At 46.1% G+C, this 26,694-nt stretch overlaps 1 protein-coding gene across 5 annotated transcripts in view; it reads left to right on the top strand.

Annotated features, from left to right (window-relative positions):
* Positions 1 to 26,694, top strand: part of LOC137371258 (protein furry homolog) — a 532,970-nt gene that overhangs the window by 187,240 nt on the left and 319,036 nt on the right. For all 5 annotated transcript variants that reach the window (XM_068033517.1, XM_068033516.1, XM_068033514.1 and 2 more), the window contains exons 13-16: positions 1,701 to 1,809; positions 5,052 to 5,138; positions 9,972 to 10,143; positions 15,266 to 15,398. In XM_068033517.1, the coding sequence (XP_067889618.1) occupies positions 1,701 to 1,809; positions 5,052 to 5,138; positions 9,972 to 10,143; positions 15,266 to 15,398 (501 nt within the window). The remainder of the gene's footprint in view (positions 1 to 1,700; positions 1,810 to 5,051; positions 5,139 to 9,971; positions 10,144 to 15,265; positions 15,399 to 26,694) is intronic.

The raw sequence follows: 26,694 nt of genomic DNA, 5'->3' as shown, positions 1-26,694 counted from the left end.
AGATTATGGGTCAGCAACAGTGCTGTCCAATAAGATGGAGATTTGAGGAGGAGGCTGGAGAGAAAGGAATGTGTGTAAGGCAAGGGGTGTACCCCAGGTCTGGCCTCGCCAAGGCTCTATATCAATCTGTATCAGTTTATATCAATAATTTGGATGTAGGGATTAAATGTAATATTTCCAAGTTTGCAGATGACACAAAACTAGGTGGAAGTGTGAATTGTAAGGAGGATGCAAAGACATCTCAAGGGGTTTTAGAGAGGCTAAGCGAGTGGGCAAAAATTTGGCAGATGGAATACAATGTGGAGAAATGTGAGGTTATCCACTTTGGTAGGACAAACAGAAATACAGAATATTTCTGAAATGGTGAGAAGATGGGAAGTGTTGAACTTCAAAGCGACTTGGGTACCCTTGTTCATGAGTCACTGAAAGCTAACTTGCAGGTCCAGTACAATGAAGAAGGTAAATGGTATGTTGGCCTTTATTACAGGAGGATTTGGGTATAGGAGTAAAGATGCCTTCCTGCAATTATTATAGTGTGTGTATATATATATATATATACATTGCCAGACCTCATGATGTCATGGAACCTTTTCTATCACTGGATCCAGATCCTCGGCACCACACTCCCATTGCACACCGCCTCAGCAACTTCAAGCCACGCCTGCTTGGGGTGGCTGACTGGCCTCCTCCTGCCATCCTCCCGTAAAGAAGACTTCCTTTTGTGCCCTCACTGCTTGAATTATGATCTCTACGGATGAGTTTGTGAATAGGGTTCAGCCTTTCCACGTCTTGCATCCATGCTCCTGCTCTTTCCTCCCTTACACTGGATATTTTCCTCCAAACAGAGCTGCCATTGTGAGTCCTGCTGGGGTCCCTTTAAATAAAAATCCTTCATTGCTGCATTAGTTTGCCATTCTGCCCACCTACTCTGATTAGTCAGGGAACCTGGAGGTGGGCTGCTAATTGGCTTGCTGTGGGAAAGAGCAACCACAAGGCACACAAATCGGAGAGTTGGGTTCCCGAGTTGTAAATGATCCCTCCGTTGCAGCAGGTTGCATATGGTATAATTCCGTCCAAACTGCCTGCAATTTTCTTACTAAACGGTACACCCAAATTTCTGATTTGTTGGCAGGCAGAGGTCCCTACCAACAATGCAGACTTTATTATTATCCCCTGTGTTCAGTCCTTCCATGACATATTTTACTTGGAACTGTTTTTTAACCCAACCATCCCCCACCCCACCACGCCCCCAACCACCAACAAAAGAAAAGATCTACTTACATTTCTGTGTTTCAACAGTTGCCAGTGACTCCAGGGCCTATGCAGTAACAATGGCTTTATGAAAATTGCCATTCTTCCATTTTGCATAAGCATTGTGTTTTCAGTTACACCAGTGAAGTGATTGATGCTCTATTTGAAAAGTGTTAAAGTGCATTTTTATTCAACATTACTGAACACCACATTCCCTCAGATTTTAAGTGGACCAAAAAATTTAATTAAAAATTAACACTTCTCCCTTTTTTTTGAAGAGAAAATTGCAGTTCTAGATATTAATGATACTGTACTCCACAGCAAAACACTCAAATTTTAATGTAATGTCTTTTTTAATGACTGTATTTCACAACCAGTAATCTGTAAATTATTAAAAGCTGCTTGAAACATGATTGTCAGTCAACCATCGATCTCTCTTTCTTTTACAGTCGACTTGGAAGCATTACCACGACACTTTTCCCCAAAGGGTCTCGCAGCGTGGTGCCAAGGGATATGCCACTCAACATTTTTGTAAAAATTATACAGTTCATTGCACAGGTATTGAAAAGATACCATAAATTACTGTATCCATTACTGTTACTTTATTCTTGAAATAGCTCAATGACAGGGTAGATTTAAATAAATATAAACAAGATGCATGAACTATTATTATTATGCTATTTTAATATATAACCTTAATATATAAATATTTTAACAATTGAAGAGATTCAAAGATCTGTCATGCAGAATTTAGAAGAAGTGTAGATAGTTACAGCAGGGAAAAAATGAAAAGATATGTATTTTACATGTCAAACTATTAACAGAGAACTTGTTGGGGATCGCACTATTATTCACATTGCTGTGAAGTTGGGGAAGGCAGAGCTCCCCACATACATATTGAATCACAGATATGAGGCACTGTATATTAATTTTACTGATTAAAACCTTCAAACTTGCCTTTTTCGTTTGGGCTTTGGAGCAGCTGCTTTTTTGTATTAAGGTTTATAATCATTCTCCCCAAGTGATACCATCGTAAGCTGGTTATTTCTGATAAGTGATTGTTTGAAGAGCAATAACCAAATGTATTAATAGGAAATAGAATTCATGAGTGAAGTAAAAACTTCATTATAACACAAATAGCATAAACCTAGATATTCCGATATGAACATAGTTTAGATGTGAACAGCTAGTGGTGGGTTTATGGTGGTTTATAGTGGAAGTGAATGGTGGTGGACAACTAAACAACTAACTGGAGGATGTGGCTCCACAAATATCCCCACCCTCAATGATGGGGGAGCCGAGAACATTGGTGCAAAAGTTAAGGCTGAAGCATTTGCAACAATCTTCGGCCAGAAGTGCCAAGTTGATCATTCATCTCGGCCTCCTCCTGAAGACCCCAGCATCACAGATACCAGACTTCAGCCAATTCGATTCACTCTGTGTGATATCAAGAAACGACTGAAGGCAGTGAATACTGCAAAGGCTATGGGCCCTGACAATATTCCGGCAATAGTACTGAAGAGCTGTGCTCCAGAACTTGACGCAGCCCTAGCCAAGCTGTTCCAGTACAACTACAACACTGGCGTCTACCTGGCAATGTGAACAATTGCCCAGGTATGTCCTGTACACAAAAAGCAGGACAAGTCAAATCCGGCCAATTACCGCCCCATCAGTCTACTCTCGATCATCAGTAAAGTGATGGAGGGTGTCATCAACAGTGCTATCAAGCGGCACTTGCTTAGCAATAACCTGCTCAGTGACGCTCACTTTGGGTTCCTGACCTCATTACAGCCTTGGTTCAAACATGGACAAAAGAGTTGAACTCAAGAGGTGAGGTGAGAGTGACTGCCCTTGACATCAAGGCAGCATTTGACCGAGAATGCATCAAGGAGCCCGAGCAAAATTGCAGTCAATGGGAATCGGGGGAAAACTCTTGTCTGGTTGGAGTCAAACTTAGTGCAAAGGAAGATGGTTGTGGTTGTTGGAGGTCAATCATCTCAGCTCCAGGATATCACTTCAGGAGTTCCTCAGGGTAGTGTCCTAGGCCCAACCATCTTCATCTGCTTCGTCAATGACCTTCCTTCAATCATAAGGTCAGAAGTGGGGATGTTCGCTGATGATTGCACAATGTTCAGCACTATTCACTCAGATACTAAAGCAGTCTGTGTAGAAATGCAGCAAGACCTGGACAATATCCAGGCTTGGGCTGATAAGTGGCAAGTAACAGTCGCGCCACACAAGTGCCAGGCAATGACCAGAGAGTATCTAGCCATCTTCCCGTGACATTCAATGGCATTACTATCACTGAATCCCCCACTATCAACATCCTAGGGGTTACCATTGACCAGAAACTGAACTGGAGTAGCCATATAAATACCATGGCTACAACAGCAGGTCAGAGCCTAGGAATCCTGCGGCGAGTAACTCACCTCCTGACTCCCCAAAGCCTGTCCACCATCTACAAGGCACGAGTCAGGAGTGTGATGGAATACTCTCCACTTGCCTGGATGGGTGCAGTTCCAACAACACTCGAGAAGCTCGATACCATCCAGGACAAAGCAGCCCGCTTGATTGGCACCCCATCCACAAACATTCACTCCCTCCACCACCGACGCACAGTGGCAGCAGTGTGTACCATCTACAAGATGCACTGCAGCAATGCACCAAGGCTCCTGAAACAGCACCTTCCAAACCTGCAACCTCTACCAACTAGAAGGACAAGGGCAGCAAATGCATGGGAACACCACCACCGGCAAGTTCCCCTCCAAGTCACACACCATCCTGACTTCGAACTATATCGGCGTTCCTTCACAGTCACTGGGTCAAAATCCTGGAACTCCCTTCCTAACAGCACTGCGGATGTACCTACCTCACATGGCCTGCAGCAGTTCAAGAAGGCAGCTCACCACCACCTTCTCAAGTGCAATTAGGGATGGGCAATAAATGCTGGCCTAACCAGCAACGCCTATATCCCATGAATGATTAAAAAAAGTGTACTGTTTGCGGCCAATTTTCCAAAGTTAGCTCATGCATAGCTTCGGGTGCAAATTTGAATAGGTGCAAGGAGCACAAAATTGCACGTGGGTGAAATTTAAAGGAAGAAATCAATTTCTTCCCCTCCACTTCAAATCTGATTATTTTTAATTGAATTCTCCCATTCTCTCAAATTTCATGATAAGGGGCTGCATTTCTATAATAAAATGGTGACTGCATCTTTGAAATTCTTGGAGCAAGTTGCATACTTTTGAGCACCATAAAACTGCATTTTCCTGGAAATTCATTTCCCATAGTTATTTTAGCTCATACATTGTAGAGACTCCATTGAAACCCATTGGGATGATATCTGCCTAGAGTGGTAGCGCAAACCAGGCGATAGCAAGTTGGTAACCCATTTTACACTCTGCCTGATAGTCATTTACAATGTAAAATAGAATTGGGCGGAGTGTAAAATGGGCTGCTAAAGTTCTATCACCCGTTTTGCACTACTGCCCAAGACAAATTTTACCCCCCCGCCACCCCCCACCCTTAAATAAGTACGGCAAATAAAATTTCTATACACCTACAAAAGCAAAATATGCAGATGCTGGAAGTCTGAAATAAAAACAAAAAATGTTGGCTCTGATGCTGCCAGATCTGTTGACTATTGCCAGCATATTCTGTTTTTATTTCCATATAGTGTGATGTTTACATGTCTCTATGTATATTTCTTGTAAATTTTGACTGTTTTTGTGTGTTTCTGCAACAACCTGCAAAATTTGCTTGATTTTAAAGTCATTTAAGAAATTCTTTTCACTGATCAGGAGCGACTGGATTTTGCTATGAAGGAAATCATATTTGACCTACTTAGTGTTGGAAAGTCACCAAAGACCTTCAGTCTGAATCCTGAGGTATATATTGCATTCTTTCACAATATTTATTTCTTAATTTAAGATTGTTAGTATAGAGGGTGATTGCATTTATATAGAAAAAAAAAAATCTGATTTCTTTGCCAGTGATTTAAATCTCAAATTCATGTCAAAAATATAATGGGCTGAATTTTACCGGCCCCTCGACGCCGCGAGTCATGGCGCGGGGGCCAGTACAGTGCCGCGGGGAGAGGCCCGCCTCGACCCATGACGCGAGACAGGCCCGCCGCATTTTACTGGAGGCGATGGCGGGACCCCGGTGCGGCCACCTGTCGCATTGCAGCGGCACCACAATTAACATATGGTAATGCTTACTCACCTATGCTGATTATGCAGCCCGCCGTCTCTCCACCAACACTGCCGGATTTTCGTTGAACGGGCGGCCGTCACGTGCCGTCCCGTTCACGATCTGAAAAGCCAGCGGGTCCTCACTCTGCATTATGGAAGGGAGGAGGGAGGGGGGATACACAGGGTTCTAACTCTGCATTCTGGGAGGGAGGGGGGGATACACAGGGTTCTAATTCTGCATTCTGGAAGGGAGGGGGGGGATGCACAGGATTCTAACTCTGCATTATGGGGGGGAGGGGGGATATGCAGGGGTCTAACTCTGCATTCTTGGAGGGAGGGGGGGATACACAGGGTTCTAATTCTGCATTCTGGAAGGGAGGGGGGATACACAGGGGTCTAACTCTGCGTTCTGGGAGGGAGGAGGGAGGGGGGATATGCAGGGGTCTAACTCTGCATTCTGGAAGGGAGGAGGGAGGGGGGATACACAGGGGTCTAACTCTGCATTCTGGAAGGGAGGAGGGAGGGTATATGCAGGGGTCACACTCTGCATTCTGAAAGCAGGGGATCTGGGATTACTGAATGGAAAACTGTGCTGGCATGAAGGAAGTACCATGTACCATCCCTCCGTTAACAGTGTACGCTCTGTGTTTGTGAGGGGGCAATGGCACACTTGTCACCTGGTGTGTGGGGAGGGTGACAGAAAGGGCAGGAACATTACGGTTTTATGGATGGTGGGAGCAATCAATTCAGCTGAAAGGATTTTGATGTGGTCATGCTGTGCCACTCTGAGTGTTGGCCAAGATGGGCAGTGCCGTGGCACGTCACATAGTTGATCCAGGTAAGTAGCTGATCTACCTGTCAACACCAATCCATGCCCTGTTAGGGGAAACCTTTAAATACATGCAGGGTTCAACTTTATTTATCACATGGAAATAGGTATGGCTCATCCTACATTGTGTGATCCTCTGCACATGAAGATCCATATGCACCAGAGGCAATACCAACAGGCAGGTGCGATCCACGTAGAGGCCCCGGTCGTGAGCACCAGCCCCCAAGGGGAGCCCGCCATTACGGTTGCTGTGCATCCGCAGGTCCCACATGACATGCCATCGGATGTCAGAGCACCAGTGTCAGAGGAGATTGAGCATATAGAGAGGGTGGTGACATGTCTCTGTGACCTGTTCAAGGATGACCTGCAGCCTATGGGCTCCGTTGGACATCCCATTCCTTTGTTCCTCATAGTGGCAGTGGTTCTCAAGCCTGATGCCTCTGCAGCCTTTCAGGGGCCCACCAGAGACCTTTGTGGGGTCACACAGTCGGCAGTGCACCGCTGCATCAGGGAGGTCACCAATGCCCTGCACCAGAGGGCCAGTGAGGATGTCGGCTTCAGGATGGACTTTCACAGCCAGGCCCAGAGGGCCAGTGCTTCTGGCACCATTGCCGGAGAACCATAGGTTATAATGTTCATAGACAGCACTCGTGGCCATCAGGCCTGCTGGCAGGCTACCACCTGCAGACATCACAATTAAAGGAGCCCTCTCAATCTAGGTGAAGCTGGTATGTGAACACCGCGGCTGCTTGCTGTGAATGTGTGACTGCTTCTCAGGCAGCTACCATGACACCTGGGTCTTGTGTCAATCCCAGCTGCCACCGCTGTTCACTGAACTGGCTCAGATGGAGGGGTGGCTTCTTGGAGATAAGGGCTATCCTTTGCAGACATGGCTCCCGACACCGGTGAGAGACTCCACCACTGCTGCAGAGGAGAGATAGAATGCCAGCCACTGAGCTACATGAGCCACCATTGAGCAGGAGATCGGCATGCTGAAAGAGCACCTCCAATGCCTGGATGGATAGGGTGATGCCCTGTACTACGGGCTGAAAAGGCCAGCTCCTTTCTTTGCTGCTCTGCACAGCTACGCAGCCAATAGGGGCCAGGCCTGGCATGATGAGGAGAGACGTCAACAGGATTCCTCCTCGGTCTATGAGGACACTGAGAACCTACAACATGAAAGACGCATGGGAGGGCAGGTGGCACCCAGGCTCTGCACGTAGGGCTAGCAGTGAGCTAGGGACATACAGAAGTGGCTTATCAGACAAAGGCTGTCTGCTCTGTAGAAACCGACATGAGCTCTGCAAGCCACACATCACCCTCACTCACCTGCTGTGCACCAGTCCACATCTGCAGCATCCCAGTGTAGTGTAAATCATTACAGATAGCAGCTGGCTGAGCCAATGTCCATGTCACTGAGTCCATGGAGACTCTCATGAGTAATGGTGGCATGGCAATATTGTTATTGCATATGGTTATCCTGAAGGGCCAACAGTGCGAAGGGATGTGACATTGACGCTACGTGCTAGCACACATCATTCGCACAGAGAAAAGGACACACATGTTGGTGAGAAACATTTAGTGAAAGACGTATTTACATTGCTGTGACACCCATGCATTCCCATTTATGTCAGTGTGTTCTCTGTAAACCTCTGTAATACCTTTTATGGTCTATTTAAGTCTCACGTCCTGGAATGTGCAAAATTAACATTATTCACCCAGATGTGGCACGCCTACAAGAAGGAATGTTACACTTGAGTGGGAGAAGAGGATCGTAACTTCAGAGGACACTGGGACACAGCAGGGTAAGTATGTGGCAGCAAAGCAGAAAGTGCTGGGGTTACTCAGCAGGTCAGACAGCATTTGTGGAGAGAGAAACAGAGTTAACAGAGCTGCCTGACCTGCTGGATTTCTTCAGGACTTTCTGCTTTGCTGCCAGATTAACAGCAGCCTCATTCTTCAGCAGTCAGGTAAGTATTTCTTTGACAGCTGTCAGGAAGCAGGTGCTGGAGTGCCTAAAATAGGGCCCCAGCACCTGCTGCACAACTGTCAAAGACTCTGTCACTACGCCGAATGCCCCACTTCACCCCACGTAATATGGGGAGGGCGGCTCGGCGCCGTGATTCTAATGAGCCCCAGCAATTAATATCGCGGGGGCTATGCGGCGGCTGGCGAATGCAGGTGCCCTGCCGAGTTCAAATGCCGCAGATGGCGGCGCCCCAATACAATTCAGTCCAATGTTTTGATCACAACGTACAGTAAACTTTGAAGTATTAAAGTAATGAATGGTAATATTTGTCAGTTTTCTACCATTGAAAGAAATGATAAATGAGGCACCCATCAATATCCTTTGTTCCACAACCAACAGCATTTTGTCAGACTGCTTAGCTGGCATCGAGCTGCAATGAGCTGGAACTTTCACCAGTTGAAAAATTGGAAACATCTTATACTGCTCAAGACACCATAGACTCTAGTTCCTTCCCTAGCTGCTTGTCCGAAACTGGACATTATTGGCTGAATTTTCCGGCAGGCATTGGGACCACAACATCAGGGGAGGCAGACTCCTAATTGGCCGCCTCTGTGTTTGGGGCCCTATTAAGGACTGTGGGCTGGTTTCTGAGGTGGGAGGCTGAATCAGAGGGCCAACAGCATAGGACAGCTGGCAGCCCCACTGAGAAAGATGGTGCTGCTGAGACAGAAAGGCAATTGTGAGGGCACCTCAACATTCTTCATAGTTGAGAATGAAGATGCCCACATCTGATAAGGCCATGAGATGTGGAGGGGGAGCCTCTGCACAGGATTGGGTTTGGCCACAGCTACAACCTTTCATCTCAGCAGTTCCTTCATTGGGGCATGGAGCCTTCAGCTCCGATGGCGCCACCTTCAAGGAGCTGCCGGGCTCCGCACTCAGCGGTGTGGGGGGCAGGAGTCGTTCCGATGGCAGGAAACTGCTGTTGCCTTTGGAAAATTGTCCATATGTCGGGCCTTAATTATCCTAATTGGCTGCCCCCCTTCATGAAGTGGGCTGCCAACTTTGTTCCCTGCCCGCCCCTGGGATATTCCCTCGGAGGTGGGAAGGCATCAGAGAGCCCTCCCGATGCAGTTTCCACCTATTTTCCCGGCTCCAGCCTCTAAACCCATCTCCACCGAGTCAAGAAAATTCAGCCCTAAGGTTCATTGAGCCTGGCCTCTTCTCCATATAACACCTGGAGCTCCTTCCTTGTTGACAGAACTTACAGCCATCTTGGTCCCAGAGCTTTCTTTCTAAACTTCTTTACCTTGTTATGTATCCGCCTGATTTTCAACTGTTAATATCTCTATAACCCTTGGTCCCCCTTCTCAGTTGAGCCAGCTCTTTCTTAAAAGTGCCAGCTTACCCTGGGTCAACTACCTTCTCTGGGTTTACAGCTAGATCTTATATGAAAAATCTGTTTTAATATTTGAATTCTAAATAAACTGCTTTGAACCCAAGAAAATCCTAAAATATTTGAATTTTCTAGAAATTAACATGACATTTTGGATACCACCTTAATAAGGGGATTACCATATATTGGAATGGTAATGGGTGTAGACCATACAGGTCTACTCCTGCTCATATTTCTTCTGTTCTCATGCTTAATCATAGCCATGTAAATCAAGGAAGGTTGTCCTTTCATATTAAACTATTAACTTGGGTATTTTTGCAATATGCTTCACAGCGAATGAACATTGGTTTGAGGGCCTTCCTTGTGGTTGCTGACAATCTGCAACAGAAGGATGGGGAGCCACCAATGCCTAACACAGGAGCTGTACTCCCATCTGGCAACACACTCAGAGTGAAGAAGACTTACTTGAGTAAAACTCTGACAGAAGAAGAAGCAAAAATGATAGGTCAGTCATAAATTGTAATACAAAAGAAATGGCATTTTATTGCAGTGCTATAGCATTTCTGAAATTACAGCAAGAGGTTACGAGGTCCCTTGTTGAAATTCTAAAATAATGTTCTGCCAAGTTGAATGCCTGTTCCATTCTAATAGATCCCTTCAACAGCCGTAATAAAATTACTATTTTGGATATAGGACTAGAGCGAGTGACGTCCAAATTTGCAGATGATCCTAAACTAGAGGACATAAGAAATAATTCTGAGGACCAAATGAAGTTGCAAAGAGATATTTGTAAGGGTGGTCTGGGAAAAAATGCAGCAGATGGAATTCAATGTAAGTGAATGTGAAATGGTACATTTTGGTTTAAAAAGTAGTAATAATTATACTTTGAATGAGGGAAAGCTGGGTGGTATGGAAGAGCAGAGGGATTTGGGAGTTCAAGTTCACAAGACATTAAGAGGAATACCTCAAGTAAAAACAAAACAAATGGAATAATTTTTTTTATGGCAAGACGTATAGATGTTAAAAATTGGCATTTAATTATGCATCTATTTAAAACCTTACTATGATCACAGTTGGAATACTCTGTGCAGATTTGGGGTCCACACTATAGGAATAATGTTAAAGCAACAGAGAGTACAGTGCACATTCATTAGCAAGCTACCTGGTATGCGCAAATACAAAAATGAAGAATTGGGGCTGCTTCCATTAGAATGGAGGAGATTATGGTTGATTTGATAGAGGTGTTTAAAATCATGTAGGAATAGGGTAATTAAAAACAGATTGAAGCTATAATTGTTGCACCCCAAACCGACATAATTCCAGCAGCATACAGCAACAGGGTGGGAAATTGGAGAGGCTCGAGAACTGGACAAGATTTGTCGTCGAGCCTAGCCATCATAATTCAGGCAAGCTGCGCCCAGTACAGGTGGCCTGTCTCGGAATAACCAATTTTAACCAGTGCCGAGGACCACAGGTCAGGCCGAGAACAAGGAGGCAATTGGGTGGGGGGTTGTGGGGGGGTGGGTGGCACAAGTGCAGGCCAACAGTCAACATAATTGATTTATGGACCCAGAAAGAAACACTGCTGTTCCTATTGACTCCACAAAAAACAAACTTCTGAAAGATTTTGGGGGCTCTTTTTGAAAGTATAAAGATGGCATCACAAGGAAACAGTGAGATGAGTAAACTAAACTGAACTTTGAGGACTGCTGGTTAGGCATCTTAAAACCCATCACAAGCTCCAACTAGTCTTAACAATTCTAAGAGTCCAGATTTGAAATGGGCATAGTATGGAAATGAGGGCTACCGAAAAAAATGGCCACAACCAACTTAGCAATGGCCCAATTACCTGTGCAGATTGCGCGCAGGTCTCTGCACTGCCAGATTGATATTGTTAAGCCTGTTTTATGCCTCAGAAACAGGCGCAGTATTATTGAGTTTAGACCCTCTGGGGGGAATTTTATGCTCTCCCTGTGGCAGGTTTGGAGGCAGGGAGAGCATGTAATCGGGTGGGATGGTGACAGAGGGTATTCCTGCCACCTTCCCGCCTCCACAAAAATTAAGTCCAGGCCAGAAAAGCCTGTGAATGGTCTTCCCGCCCAGCCACCGATTGAGGCCCCTAAGTGGGCAATTAATGCCCAATTAAGGGCCTCCTCCCGCTGCAGCCCCAGTTAGCCCAGCGGTGGGGGTGCTTGTTGCCGTCCAGGGAGCATGGCAAGTAAAACCATGCAGGTTGCTTGCCAGCTTTGGGGGTGGGGGGGCGGGGGATATCCCTCATTAAAAGGCACTTAATGCCTGAGCAAGGCACCCAGAATCAGGACGGGTGGGGCCTGCTGAGAGCCTTGCACCCCCCCCTCCCACTGCGGCCCCCCCCAACAAGACCCCTCCTACCTGTGGCCTGGGTACAGCGCTGCCTCTAGGCCTCAGGTGTGTGCTCCACTGGCAGCAGCCACCACCTGCGCGGTGGCGCTGCTCAGTTAAAGAGCTGCTGGCCTCTGATTGGCCAGCTGCTCTCAGAGGGCAGGACGTCCGTTGTTTGTATCCTTGATCCCATGGAAGACCTGCTGCTGTCCAGTTAAGTGCCTAATTGGCATTTGATTCGGCTGACCTCTCAAAGAAGGGTGACGTGAGGTCGAGACCCCCGTCGCCCAGATAAAATCCCGGCCTCTGTTTCCAGTGATTGAGGTATCTAAACCAAAGGGACACGTGTGTTTGTCCTTCGTAGTCGAAGATGCCCATGACATCAATTAGAATTCATTGAGTTAAGTTTCAGGTTCAATGTGTTCGAAGGTGACTAATCAGTCCAATTTGAGCACAAAACGATCAGTGCATGTTAGACACACACGTGTTGTTGGTGCAGAAGAGGTGCTGATAGCTGCTTTACTCTAATTCTGGCCTCTTGTGCATTCCTGATTTTAATTGCTCCACCGTTGGTGGCCATGCCTTCATTTGCCTAGGTCCCAAACTCTGGAATACCCTTCCGACACCTCTCTGCCATCTCCACCTCGCTTTCCTCCTTTAATACACTCCTTAAAAACCTACCTCATTGACCAAGCATTCGGTCATCTGACCTGATATCTCCTTTTGTGGCTCGGTGTCATACTTTGTTTTCTAATGCTCCTGTAAATGCCTGGGATGTTTTATTACATTCAAGGTGCTATATAAATATAAGTTGTTGTTGATGTTGAAACCCTTCAGTGAGACTTTCAGGATGTCCTTGAAGAACTTTTTCTGGCCACCATGTGAACGTTTCCCTTCAATTAGCTTGCTGTAGAAGAGCTTTTTTGGCAAACACTCATCAGGCATCTGGCAGCATGTCCTGCCCATCTTATCTGAGCTGTCTTCAGCAGAACAAAGGGACATAGATATTAGATTAAATGTAAGAGATTTAAGGTAGAGAGCAGGAGAATCTATTTTAGAATGAGCATTGTGAGACTCTGGATTGCACTACCAGAATTAGTGACTGAAGCAAGGACTATGGCCCTGAATTTCATTAATGTTAGTTGTACCACCTAAATGCCGACTTTTAAAAATGTTACATTTGTCACTCGTTTCTAGAGGGAGTTTAACTTAAGTTTGATGGGTATACTTTTTGCATTTCACTTGGCTCTGGTGGAAGTCATGTTTAAAGGCAATGTGAGCAGCTTAGCCCTCAGGAAACTTGGGTACAGAAGTGCTCAAGTGTTTTCTGCAGATTCCAGTCTTTAGGAGAACACTTGAGGTCTGCAAAGGAATACTGCAGTGAATGTTACTCAGCACATTTTGATCAAATCTCTTCTGGGCATTTCTGCTCATCATCATCAGTGCATTGTGGCAGCACCAAGAGCAGTCGGATACTGCTCTACCTATTGGGCAATATGATGTGGCACCATCAACAACAACAACTACTTATATTTATATAGTGCCTTTAGCATAATAAAACGTTCACTGGAGCATAGTCATTTACGGCATAGAAGGAGTCCATTTGGCCTATCATGTCCTTGCCGGCTCTCTGCGGAGCAATTCAGTCAGACCAACTCCCGTGCTCAATCCCCGTAGCCCTAGAAGTTTATTTCCCTCAAATACCCATCCAAAATCTTTTGAAATCATTGATTGTTTCCGCTTCCACCACCCTCGTGGGCAACGGGTCCCAGGTCATTACCACTCGCTGTGTAAAAACATTCTTCTTCACTTCCCCGTACATCTCTTGTGCAAAACCTTCATTCTGTGTCCCCTAGTCCTTGTACCCTCAGTTAATGGGAATAGTTTTTCCTTGTCTAACTTATCTAAGCCTGTCATAATCTTGTACACCTCTGTCAAATCTCCTCTCAATCTCCTTTGCTTCCAAGGAGAACAACTACAGCTTTTACAACCTAACCCGTAACTAAAATCCCCCATCCCTCGATGCATTCTGGTAAATCTCCTCTGCACCCTCTCAATGGCCCTCACATTCTTCAAACAAAATATGACTGAGCCACGAAAGGACATATTAGGTCAGATGACCAAAAGCTTGGTTAAAGAGATGGATTTTAAGGAGTGTCTTAAAGGAGGAAAATGATGTAGAGAGACGGAGAGGTGTAGGGAGGGAATTCCAGAGCTTAGGGCAACTAAAGGCACAGCCACCAATGATGGAGTGAATAAAATTGAGGATGCACAAGAGACCAGAATTAAATGTGTGCAGGTATCTCGGAGAGTTGTGGGGCTGAAGGAGATTACAGAGCTAGGGAGGGGTGAGTCCATGGAAGGATTTGAAAACAAGGATGGAAATTTTAAAAACAAGATGTTGCTTGACTGGGTGCTAATCTAGGTCATTGAGCACAGGGGTGATAGGTGCGAGTTAGGACAAGGACAGCAGATTTTTGGATGGCCTCAAATTTATGGAGGGTAGAGAGTGGAAGACCAACCAGGAGTGAGTTAGAATAGTCAAGCCTAGAGATAATGAAAGCATGAATGAGAGTTTCAACAACAGATGAACTGAGACATGGGCAAAGTTGAGCGATGTTACGGAGGTAGAAATTGGCGGTCTTGGTGGTGACCCAAATATGTGGTCAGAAGCTCATCTTGGGTTCAAATATATCAAGGTTGCGTAGTGCAGACAGTTTCCAGGGAAAGGGATGGAGTCAAGCTGGGAAACGGAGTTCGGAGCGGGGACTGAAAACAATGGCTTCAATCTTCTTAATATTTAATTGGAGGAAAAGTAAGGAAAAATTGAAAGAAAAGTACTGAATGTTTATAGCAAGACCAGCAAGGTGTACTGGAAGAGGATGAAGACAAGTGGAACAGACTCCTAGCCCTGCGAGCTAGCATTTCAGCCCAGGAATGTTACTCATGTTGCTTGGAGGGAGGTTGCACTGAACCTCACGCCAAGACCGCTGAACAGTGCCATATCAGCAGCAATTCCATCACTCTCTTTCAGCACCGTCTCAGGCTGAACCAGATTGTTCACAATCTCAGCAACCTATTTGACTCTAAGCCATTTAAACAGTGCATCAACAGTGGATTGCACTAAAATACAATTTTCTCAATCTTATGGGCAAAATAATAGTGTAATAATAGTGTAGATGCAGAAGATAGCAAGGACCAGTACTTAAAGTTAATAGAGTCTATCAAAACTATTCTAAAGTTAGATTTTGCCCTCAACTCAACAGGAATGTCTCTGTACTATCCACAACTAAGAAAAGCCCTAGATAGCATCTTAAGGCACCTCGACAAAGAAGTTGGGCGTTGTATGATGTTGACCAATACACAGATATTGAACAAAGAACCTGAAGATATGATCACGTAAGCAAGCATATAATTGACGCAGAGCTCAGTTTTGAGTTAACGGTGAAAGGATGGGGCTGATTTTATATACTGGTGTACAGTTCGACATGGTTCAAAACTGGTGCAAATTTTATCAGAATGGTAATATGCTAGGAGCATTCAATTTTTCTGTCAAGTTATTTGTATAAATACTCACAATTCACATTGCAGATTTGAACATTTGCCAGGAGTGCGCTGGTGATTGGAATGAAAAATTGAATGTTGTTCAAATTTAAAAGGATGTGGAAAATTAAAGGGTACTGGCAAAATAGGCCAGAGCTTACTGTCACTATCTGTGCCAGCACAATGTATTTGCAAATTGAGTGTCTTGTACAAACAATTCTTCTGTTAACAGCTCTAACAGATAGCAGCCAGATACTTAGCCTCTGTCTCTAGAGATGTGTTTTATGTATAATTGCTGTGTACTGTTACTGTCTATTACCATATTTTCTACTTCCTTGGGGAAAAAAGCTAAGGCAAGAGGGAAAGTGCCAAAGTCCTCTGCATAATTCCATGATATCATTGAATTTAACTTGTCGTATGGAGACTGCATCCTCTCTGATTCACCTTATTTGTAAGCTGGATGTCAATGTATATGGACATTTGAACAATAAAGTGACCCTACAAAGAAGATAATTTTACTCTCCTCTCTTTAAACCCAAAGCCACACATTATTCTCAGTCAGAAAGTCAGCAGGAACCTGTTCACAGGCCTCTCAATGTTGTTTTGTAACCTTTGGCGTGAGGTGTACATGTAGAGACTGAATTGATTTGCCAACCACCTCTTCATCTCTCACACTGAGGACACATCTAGCCTCTGGTTAGATATTTATTAATCTCCCAGCATTTTTTTTTTGGAAATCTAACAAATGTTGACAATGGTTGTTCATTAATCTGTTGAGAATATGTATTTATATGTACATTCAGAAACATTTCTGAAGTCATTTATATCTATTTTTCAATTCCAGTATCAATCTTGTATTTTATGTATTAAATATTACATTTTATATTATTTTGCTCAATTCCTGCACTTACAGAAAGGAACATTGGGGAACATTTTGAGAACTCCCACTTGGCAATAGTGTCCCGAGAAAGGTGGGAATGTCTTACTGCCCTGTTTCTGCTGACAATATGGCACCACAAAAATAAATAAGAACTTTCTTGTGGGGCTGCCCTTTGGCCTGTCTGCCTGCTGAAACTGTGTGGAGCGTGTGTGGCGCACAGCATATAAAGCCCTACAGCCTTTTAATCTTCCCAAGGGCATACCACTAGACAGCTGGAGTGCCTGCCTAATTCTTTTTGAAGAAGCATGGGATGTATAAACATAGTACTCTGGGTATCATATCATGTTGCATTTAGATTGACTGAGCCAAATGACACAAGGCAATCCCACCTGCAATCTTGCACAATTTCACAAGTCATCTACGGTTATTATAAATAGACGAGATTCGCCAACATGGCTGTCACTGTAGCTGACCTGGAGAGGAGCAAGATAAGCTGTCTGGGAAGTCTGCTAAGGCAACTCCAACAAAAATTCATTTTTAATTTCAAAAATGTTTCTTTAACATTTCCATAATTGCTTTGTCATATTTACGAGTTAAACAGTATTACAGTATTTATGCGTGTGGATCCAAGGGGAAGTAAATTCTGTTCTAGCTACAAATAAAAACAAAAAGTGCAGCAAATAGTTAGCAGGTCAAGCACCGTCCGTGGAGAAAGAAATGGAGTCAGCATTTCAGGTCAATGACGTTTCATCAGGACAGTTCATTGACTTGAAACGTTGAGCAGAATTTTAGCTGCCAAGGGGTGGAGGGTTCAGGCACAGGCAGGGTTAAAGCCCCGAAAAGTGGCAGTAGATCATGTACTCGACATGACCCTGCCCACTTCTGGGCTTAACCTGGATGGGTTTGCAGGTGAACGTGGAACTTCTGTGGAGCTGTCGCATAAGTAATTAAAATATTCAAAGGGCCAATTAACTGTGGATTTAACACAACCTTATGGCTTTAACAGCCAGCACTTACATTTCCTGAGCTGTGTGTAACTCACCAGGGTCAACAAGACAAGAACACAGCGGGAGGCATTGTGAACTGTGACGAGGATAGGACCTTCAAAAGGACATAGACAAGTTGGTGGAATGGGTGGACCGGTGTCAGATGAAGTTCAATGCGGAGAAATGTAAAGTGATACATTTTTGTAGGAAGAACATGGAGTGACAATATAAAACAAAGGGTACAATTCTAAAGGGGGTGCAGAAGCAGAGGGATCTGGGTATTTATGTGCATAAGTCATTGAAGGTGGCAGGAGAGGTTGAGAGAGCGGTTAATACAGCATACAGTATCCTGGGCTTTATTAATAGGGACACAGAGTACAAGAGCAAGGAGGTTATATTGAACTTGTATAAGACACTAGTTTGGCCTCAGCTGGAGCATTGCGTCCAGTTCTGGGCGCCACACTTTGGGAAGGATGTGAAGGCAATAGAGAGGGTGCAGAAAAGATTCACGAGAATGATTCCAGGGCTGAGGAACTTCAGTTATGAAGATAGATTGGTGAAGTTAGGATTGTTTTCCTTGGAGGAGAGAAGACTTGTGATTTGGCAGAGGTATTCAAAATCATGAAGGGTCTGGATAGAGAGAAACTGTTCCTACTCGTGAAAGGATCAAGAATGAGAGGGCTTTAAAGTAATTGGTGAAAGAAGCAAAAGCGACATGAGGAAAAACATTCTCATGCAGCGAGTGTTTAAGGTCTGGAATGCACTGCCTGAGAGTGTGGTGGAGGCAGGTTCAATTGAAGCATTCAAAAGGAAATTAGACTGTTATATGAAAAGGAAGAACGTGCAGGGTTATGACGAGAAGATGGGGAGTGGCACTAGGTGAAATGCTCATTTGGAAAGCCGGTGCAGACACGATGGGCCGAATGGCCTCCTTTTGTGCTGTAACAGTTCTGAAGTGCATTGTCAGTGAAACTGACAGGCTGGGAAGCCTTCAAACAGTGAAGCTGAATAGCTACAGCCATGCCTAGGTGGGAGTCTGGTAGTCAGAATGCTTCCTTTCAGAGTGTGCTCGCACTGCTTGACAGGTGATTTTCAACTTCTTGGAGTTCTCTCACCTTGGTCTGCACTTCCCTGCTGTCAGCTTTTACTGTGGTGTGGGAGCAGCTTATGCAGCTCTACCTTGCATCTCTGATGAGGAACCAGCAACACCAACAGTAGCTGGAGCAACATACGAACATACTGTTACAAGGTTAATATTTTTGTGTTAAAAACTTAGAATTCTGTGTGTTTTAAAAAACTGAAAAAGGATTTCACCTGCAAATAGCTGAAATTTTTGGTTGTTTTTAAAGGAAGCTGAACTTGTATGCAAGGACAGGAAAGCAGGCAATTTCAAGGAAACTAGCAAGACCTATTCAGAGCAACACTTTGAATGACAAGGGAGACTCTATTTCTGGACATGTGACCTGTTCAGGAAGGTTTTTGCTTTGACTTTGGTCCTTTTAAAAAGCCAGTGAGTTGGACTAAAAGCAGGCATTTGAAATTTGGCTTTGACCTACCTGGAGATCAGAGAGGAAGACCCAGAAAAAGTGTTACCTCTCTCTGTAAAGGAATCCTGCATCTCTTGAGAAGAAATCCTATATTTCATAGATGGTAGATTCCTATTGCCTCCTGTCTCTGAAGAGTCCCTGCGTCAAGTCTGGTTCCTGTTGCCTCCTGTGTTTTAAGAAATCCTGAAAGCTGAATAAATCTTCTTCTGCCATCCTGCTGCTGTAAAACCGTGTTGCTGCACCCCTGATGAAAGACCTTTGTGAAGCCTGCTGCAGCTGAAATGCCTATCAAACACAGACTGTCCGTAAGCCTCGCCTGGAGACACTTCAAGTGGCATCCAACTATTCCACTCTGGGACACATCACCAAACCGACGCACTTCCTACCAGAACGTGACAACCTAAGTTATTTGATTATTCCTTCTTTTCCTATGAAACAGCTGTAAACCAAAATCCTTTTGCTCAGGTTAACTTTTTTTTAACGTATGTGTGTGCATGAGGGCTAGGGAAATAAGGAGCTTTTCGTATATAGATTTATCTGACTATTGGTTAAGACTTGTTTTTATGATAAATAGTTAATTTTGTTGTTGATTAAAGAAACCTGGTTGGTGTGCTTTATTCTGGGGGGCAAATAGAATGAGTAATTGGCTGTTGTTCGGTAGGTGGAAAAATTTATTGATATGCTGTGACCGTGGAGAAATGGGACTGAATTAACAGTGCACTCTTCCCGCCTCGATCGTAACAATACGAATATGCGAACATACGAATTAGGAGCACATGTAGGCCACTCTGCCTCTCAAGCCTGCTCTGACATTCAACAAGATCATGGCTGATCTGATTGTAACCTCAACCCCACATTCCTGCCTACCCCTAATAACCTTCCACCCCCTTGCTTATCTAGAATCTGTCTACCTCTGCCTTAAAAATATTCAAAGACTGCTTCCACCGCCTTTTGGGAAGAGAGTCCAAAGACTCATGACCCTCTGAGAAAAAAATTTCCTCACCTCTCTGTCTTAAATGGGCAACCCCTTATTTTTAAACAGTGACCCCTAGTCCTAGATTCTCTCACAAGGGGAAACATCCTTTTCACATCCATCCTGTCAAGACCCCTCAGAATCTTATATGTTTCAATCAAGTCACCTCTTACTCTTCTAAACTCCAGCGGATACAAGCCTAGACTGTCCAACCTTTCCTCATAAGACAACCTGCCCATTCCAGGTATTAATCTAGTAAACCTTCTCTGAATTGCTTCCAACACATTTACAACGCTTAAATAAGAAGACCAATTCTGTGCACAGTACTCCAGATGTGGTCTCACCAATGCTCTGTATTACTGAAGCATAACCTCCCTACTTTTGTATTCAATTTGCCTCACAATAAACTATAAAATTCTATTAGCTTTCCAAATTACTTGCTGTATCTGCATACTAACATTTTGTGATTCATGCACTGGGGCACCCAGATCCCTCTGCATCTCAGAGTTCTGCAATCTCTCACCGTTTAGATAACATGCTTCTTTTTTATTCTTCTTGCCAAAATGGGCAATTTCACATTTTCCCACATTATACTCCATTTGCCAGATCTTTGCCCACTCATTTAATCTATCTATATCCCTTTGCAGCCTACTTATGTCCCCTTCACATCTTACTTTCCTACCTATCTTTGTGCCGTTAGCAAATTTAGCAACCATACCTTCGGTCCTTTCATCCAAGTCATTTAATATAAATTGTAAAAAGTTGAGGCCCCAGCACTGATCCCTGTGACACACCACTCATTACACCAGCAGTAGCATCAGCTGCCTTCTTCTCAGCCACATAACACTCCACAGGACATAGGGGTTGGACACAGAGATCCAGCTCAAAGGAAGTGAGAACCCCACACAGGGTCTACAGGCAGAGGATCAGTTGCCTTGACATGTGTGAGAAACAGTGTCTTTTATGGCAAGTTGTTGCTCTCATATACAGCCTTCTGGCACACGATCTCCTTCCCAGTGGACCAGGTGGCATGCATTTTTTTTTATAGAGATACAGCACTGAAACAGGCCCTTCGGCCCACCGAGTCTGTGCCGACCATCAACCACCCATTTATACTAATGCTACACTAATCCCATATTCCTACCACATCCCCACCTGTCCCTATATTTCCCTACCACCTACCTACACTAGGGGCAATTGCTAATGGCCAATTTACCTATCAACCTGCAAGTCTTTGGCATGTGGGAGGAAACCGGAGCACCCGGAGGAAACCCACGCAAACACAGGGAGAACTTGCAAACTCCACACAGGCAGTACCCAGAATTGAACCCGGGTCACTGGAGCTGTGAGGCTGCGGTGCTAACCACTGCGCCACTGTGCCGCATTACCAATAGCCATCAAGTTATCTGTCACTGGAGCCCTCCCCCCACCAACCCGCTGAGATTTTCTGCCTTTCCTCAGAAATCTACACTCTTTACTGCAAGGAGAAAAAGCCCAGAGTTGTGAGTATAAGAAAAGGAGAGGAGGAAGGGCAACATTTGTGGGAGAGGAGGGGTGACTGTGAGGCATTGGTGTGAGATGGCACAAAGATAAGGGCCAGTGTGAGTGTTGGCTGTTCAGGTGGGGATATGAGGAGGAGACCTGGAGGGGGAGAGGAATGAGTAAAGTTGCAAGGTGTGTTGGTCTGAGGAATGTTGTGCAGGCGAATGCTGGGAAAGTGAGAGTGTGGGGGTTGGCACCTGAAGGTGTTATGCCACTCCTGCCCTCCTGAAGTCCTTAAACCTCTTGGGGCTCTGTCTCCTGGTTCAACCACACTCCACATTCCTGCTGTTCACTTCCTTAGCCACTTCCATCATGTCTACTTGGTTGGAGACACTGGCCTCTTCCTCCTGCCCTTGGCAAACATCACCTCACTTCAGTTCCTCAGATCGCATAGCAGAACCTCCAAGTAAGCATCCGAGACCTGGGAGGGGGGCAGCCTTCCCAGATCTCCTTTCCATTCCTGTGATTGTTGAAGCCACTGAAATCAATGTACATTTCAGCCATTCTGGCACCTCCCGGCATCCCTTGAACTAGGAATCCTTCCTTTGACAGATTAAGTGTGTCATCCTGCCCATCCTCTGGTTAGGAAGTGGGATGCTAATGCTCTGGCTGAGTTAAAGAACCATGGCAAAGCTCACTGACAGAACAAATGGAGTCCATGACCTGCTACTGGCTTTCATGCTGTGTGAGGGTCTATATGATTAAACTCTAACCGTTAACTCTGTTTTTCTCTCTGTCATGCTGTCTGACCTGCTAAGTATTTTGAGCATTTTCCACTTTAATTTCAGATCCAGCATGTGCAAGATTTTGTTTTTGTATTATTCTAGTACATGGGGCTGAATTTTAAGGGAATGAAGTGGACAGGAACGGAGGCCTGGGGACATAAAATCGGGATGGGAACATCGGGCAGGACGTTGTGATGTCCCATCCCAATTTTGTCGATGGCTGCAAACATAGGGGGCGGAGGTGCAACAGCGGGGGGGCAGATAATTAGGATACTATAGACGCCAATTGAAAGCGGCTTTATGGTCCAGATTGATTAGATTAGATTAGAGATACAGCACTGAAACAGGCCCTTCGGCCCACCAAGTCCGTGCCGAACATCAACCACCCATTTATACCAATCCTACACTAATCCCATACTCCTACCAAAAAATTGGATTTTTCCAACGCCGCACAAATTTCAAGGGGCATCAGAGGCTCACCTCCTTCAAGGAGATGATATGGAGGCAGGACAGCATGGCTGCCTGCTAGGAGAGGCTGTCGGGAGAGCAACCATTGAGGGCCTGACAGGTGACGAAGGGAGAAGATCGTGCATTGTGTGAGGAGTGAGTGGAAGATTGTTTGAGGGGGGGGGCATTGCAACTGGGCAACGGGCAAGTAATACCTGGGCAAGGCTCATAAGTGAGGGCAAGATGTGGGGGGGATGCTTGGCATTGATGGACTTGCATTCAGGGAGAGGGCACCTATCATGGGCCTCATTCATCCAGGCTTCGGGAACCAAATTGAACATGAGGTGCAGCAGAGTGAGAGGGAGGGCCAGGCACCTGCAGCAGCACCACAATCATCTGTGTGTCCACAAGAGAGTCAGCATCAGTCTCCAGATGGTGGAGAAGGGCGTAGAGAAGAGAGAGAGAGAGCAGTCCCACGCAGAAGGAGGTACCCTCCAGAGAGGATCTACAGGTCGAGCCGCAACAACCTGCAGATGTCTGAGAAGCAGTGCCAACAAAATGCTGCCTCTTCAGGGAGGCGGGCACAGACTTTTGCACCATGATGCAGGATGAGCTATGGCCCAGGGAACTTGGTGGGAATCCAATGCCAGTGGCCCTGAAGGTCATCATGGCGCTGAACTTCTATGCCTCTGGATCATTCTAGGGGTCATGTGTGGGATCTCACAGCTGCCCATCGGTGCATCAAGGAGGTCAACAGTGCCCTTTTCAGGAGGGCCGGCAACCATGTGCACTTCTGCATGGATCCTAACTCTCAGGCCAAGAGGACCATCGGGTTTGGGGCCATCGCTGGATTCTCCCAGATGCAGGGTGTCGTCGATTGCACGCATGTGGCCATCAAAGCTCCAGAACACCAGTCAGCAGCCTTCATCAACAGGAAGAGCTTCCACTCCCTCAATGTACAGCTGGTCTGCAACCACTGTAAACGGATTCCGCAGGTCTGTGCATGCTTCCTGGGAAGTTGTCACAATGCCTACATTTTGAGGAAGTCCCAGGTGCCAGAACTTTTCAGGCCTCCCTCCCACCTTCAGGGATGGATCCGTGGAAACCAGGGCTACCCACTGAGGACGTAGCTACTGGCGCCTGTGAGGAACCCAAACACATATGGAGGAGAGGGACAACACGAGCTACCATTGAGCAGGCCATTGGTCTGCTGAAGATCAGATTCACATGTCTAAATCAGTCCGGTGGAGCCCTTCACTATGCCCTGGTGAAGATCTCACGTAATCGTCATGGTCAGCTATGCACTACACAGCCAGGTCCTGCAGAGGGGGAAGCCAATGGGCAACGAGGAAAGTGAGGAGCAGAGTGCCTCCTCAGAAGATGAGGATGTGGAGGGAAAAGATGGGCAAGCCAGACCAGATGAAGGATCCCAGGGACAGTAGGAGTGGCCATGAGATATGTGCAAAGGAGGCTCACGATACCCTTCTACATTATCGTTTCCTTTAATCCTTACTGCCAGTCATTGCTTGACCAATAAAGACCTACCTTTATGCAGCCATGTTGTTACCTTTTTTCCTTAAGGATGCAATAGCTTATTGAACATTTGCGCAGCGCAGAGCTGGTCAGGCTCCAGAGTTGACCCCTTGCAGCATGTTTCTTGCCTCCAGCCTCTTCAGAGAGGCTAGGTTGCAATGAAGGGCCAAAGGCTTGACAGAAGAGAAGGGGAGGTCGTCTACATGTAACAGAAATGATTTATTAACATGCATACTGAAAGACACACGCATCTGTGATAACCGCATTAGTCTGTGTGCACTTTATTCTCTTATGTGAACCTCTATGATGTGCTCCCATTGTGCAGTCAGCTGGAGTGGCGGCTGGCTGCTGACCTTGCTACCCCTTGGCTAGGGATGACCTTGGCGGTTGTTCTCTGGATGCCTTAGGCCTGGTGGGCCCTTACATGCTGAGGGCCTCCTGCACAGAAGCAGTACCACCCGGCAGGGATGATGGAGGATCTGGCGACATTAGCAGAGGAGCAGTTGACCAAACCAAGAGATCCCTGAGAGGATCCCCCAGCTGTAGGAGGCAACCACTGCTCCACCCTAGCAAGGCAGACTTCTGCCTCCCTACTGACCTGAGAGTGAAGGGGACCTGGTGATGACTCCAGGTCCCTTGTTCCCTTCTTGCCTTGTCATTGCTACCTTGCACCCATGGTCAAGATGAGGGTGTTCAAATCTGCATGAATGTCCTGCACACACTGAGTGCTGTACTGGATATGGCACTCCATTAGAGCCACCAGTCTCTCAAATGGAGGGCGCCAGTTGTGCACCAGTCAGAGGCAATGTCAAACTCAAGGCCTGGATGGACTCCTGCATTGTCTGCGCCGGGGTGCGCATTGCCTCTGGCATCTCTGGCAAATGTTGTCGAAAATCTTGCTGCAACTGCAGAATTTCCCTTGATGCTGCCAATACCAGAGGCATGTCATGAATCTGGGGCTCAGCATGGGCCTGGCCTCCAACAGTCCTCCAACTGTCAGATGCCTGGGCTGTCACAGCCTCCTTCAGTTGCTTGGGCACATCTGTGCTATGCTCAGCAAGTTGTGTGCCCAGCGCAATCCCACCGAGATGCGAGTATCGACACTGGTGGAGGGTGCAGAGTATGATGTGCCAATGAACCCTCGGAGGCTCCATCCACTCCCTGCAGGCTCGCCGGCAGACTCAGAGGCTGTCTGATTTCGCACTGCTTGACATGCATGGGAGATGGGACAGATAAGGGTCAACGGCCTCCCCTCCCATCATAGCACGCACCCTTACAATGCAGACCCCTGTGGGCACCGGATTCCTGATGAGCAGCCTGGCTCCAACGCTGTTGATGCAGCGTTGTGCCCCATTGTGACCTTACACACTGTCTTGGGAAGGTGGCCCTGCCTTGCTGTCCACCATACTTCAGCTGTCTTGAGGTCCAGCCAGCTCCATGGCCTCCTCCTTCATTGGGGTCAAGACATGGAGAATGGGCAGCCCACCACCGGTCTTGGCCCACTTTCTCCGATTGTATGAGATCTTCTCCGGCAGAGGGAAGAAAGCTGTTGGTTCCCTCAGCGACACCAATCCCAATGCATAGGCTTCTGGCACTCCAGCTTCCATTGTTGGGGGCACACAAACGCCTCTTGCATCTGTCCCCTTCCCAGGGACCTCGCAAAATTGTGCTATAACAGGGGACCTCCTTTCAGGGCCACCTCGCCATGCCGCTGTCAGTCATCATACATCGTCAGACTCTTTGCTCACATCTGGGGAGTTGATCCTTCTCCTCCCAATGCACCCTCCTGCTTTGCCAGATGCAAGGCCCAACAAGATGAATGCATTAAGAGGTACTGTCATCACACCTGGATGAGGTCGTTGAGCTGCTTGCGGCACTGAATCCATGTGCATGGCATGACCCCACGGCTGCTGACCTCATCTGTGAACCAGGCCCGCTCCTCCTGTCCCTCGGGAACAATATATCCCTCCACTTCCTTGCAGCCTGTAAAAGCACCTGGAGGGAGACATCAGGGAAGCATGAGGCCGCCCAGGGACTCCTATCAGCCATCTCTTTTGTTTCTCCAATTATCTCCTTCTCTCCCAGGCCTTCACATTACAGCATTTAATGCAGGTCTGGCAGCCCTTTAAAAATGGCACCAGCACCGGCAGACATGTCACCTGATGCTGTATTCCTTGCCTCTGGGCCCGACATGGACCACGGCTCATTAGGCTTAATTGGCTGGCCGGCGCTGGATTGCATGTGGCCGGCTGCTTGTGCCCCAGACATACCTTGTGCCCGGTTCCGGTCCCGACGGAGGGGCTGGCTTCTCAAACATAAAATTCAGCCCATGGTGTTTAATTAATGGGACAGGATTTCTTACAGATCTGTGCTGTTTAAATTGTTGTACCTAAGTAAAATTCTTGATTTAAGGTTGTGTAGAAATGGATAGTCTATTCATTGAATAAGATTTTCTAATTAGATAAATGTAAAAAATGCAAGAATATAATTCCTTTTTGTTTTAAGTTATCAATTGACTG

Source organism: Heterodontus francisci, chromosome 6, assembly GCF_036365525.1.
Source record: "Heterodontus francisci isolate sHetFra1 chromosome 6, sHetFra1.hap1, whole genome shotgun sequence".
Taxonomy (NCBI): domain Eukaryota; kingdom Metazoa; phylum Chordata; class Chondrichthyes; order Heterodontiformes; family Heterodontidae; genus Heterodontus; species Heterodontus francisci.
Note: the sequence above shows the minus strand (reverse complement) of the source record. Positions and strands in the feature narration are given on the sequence as shown.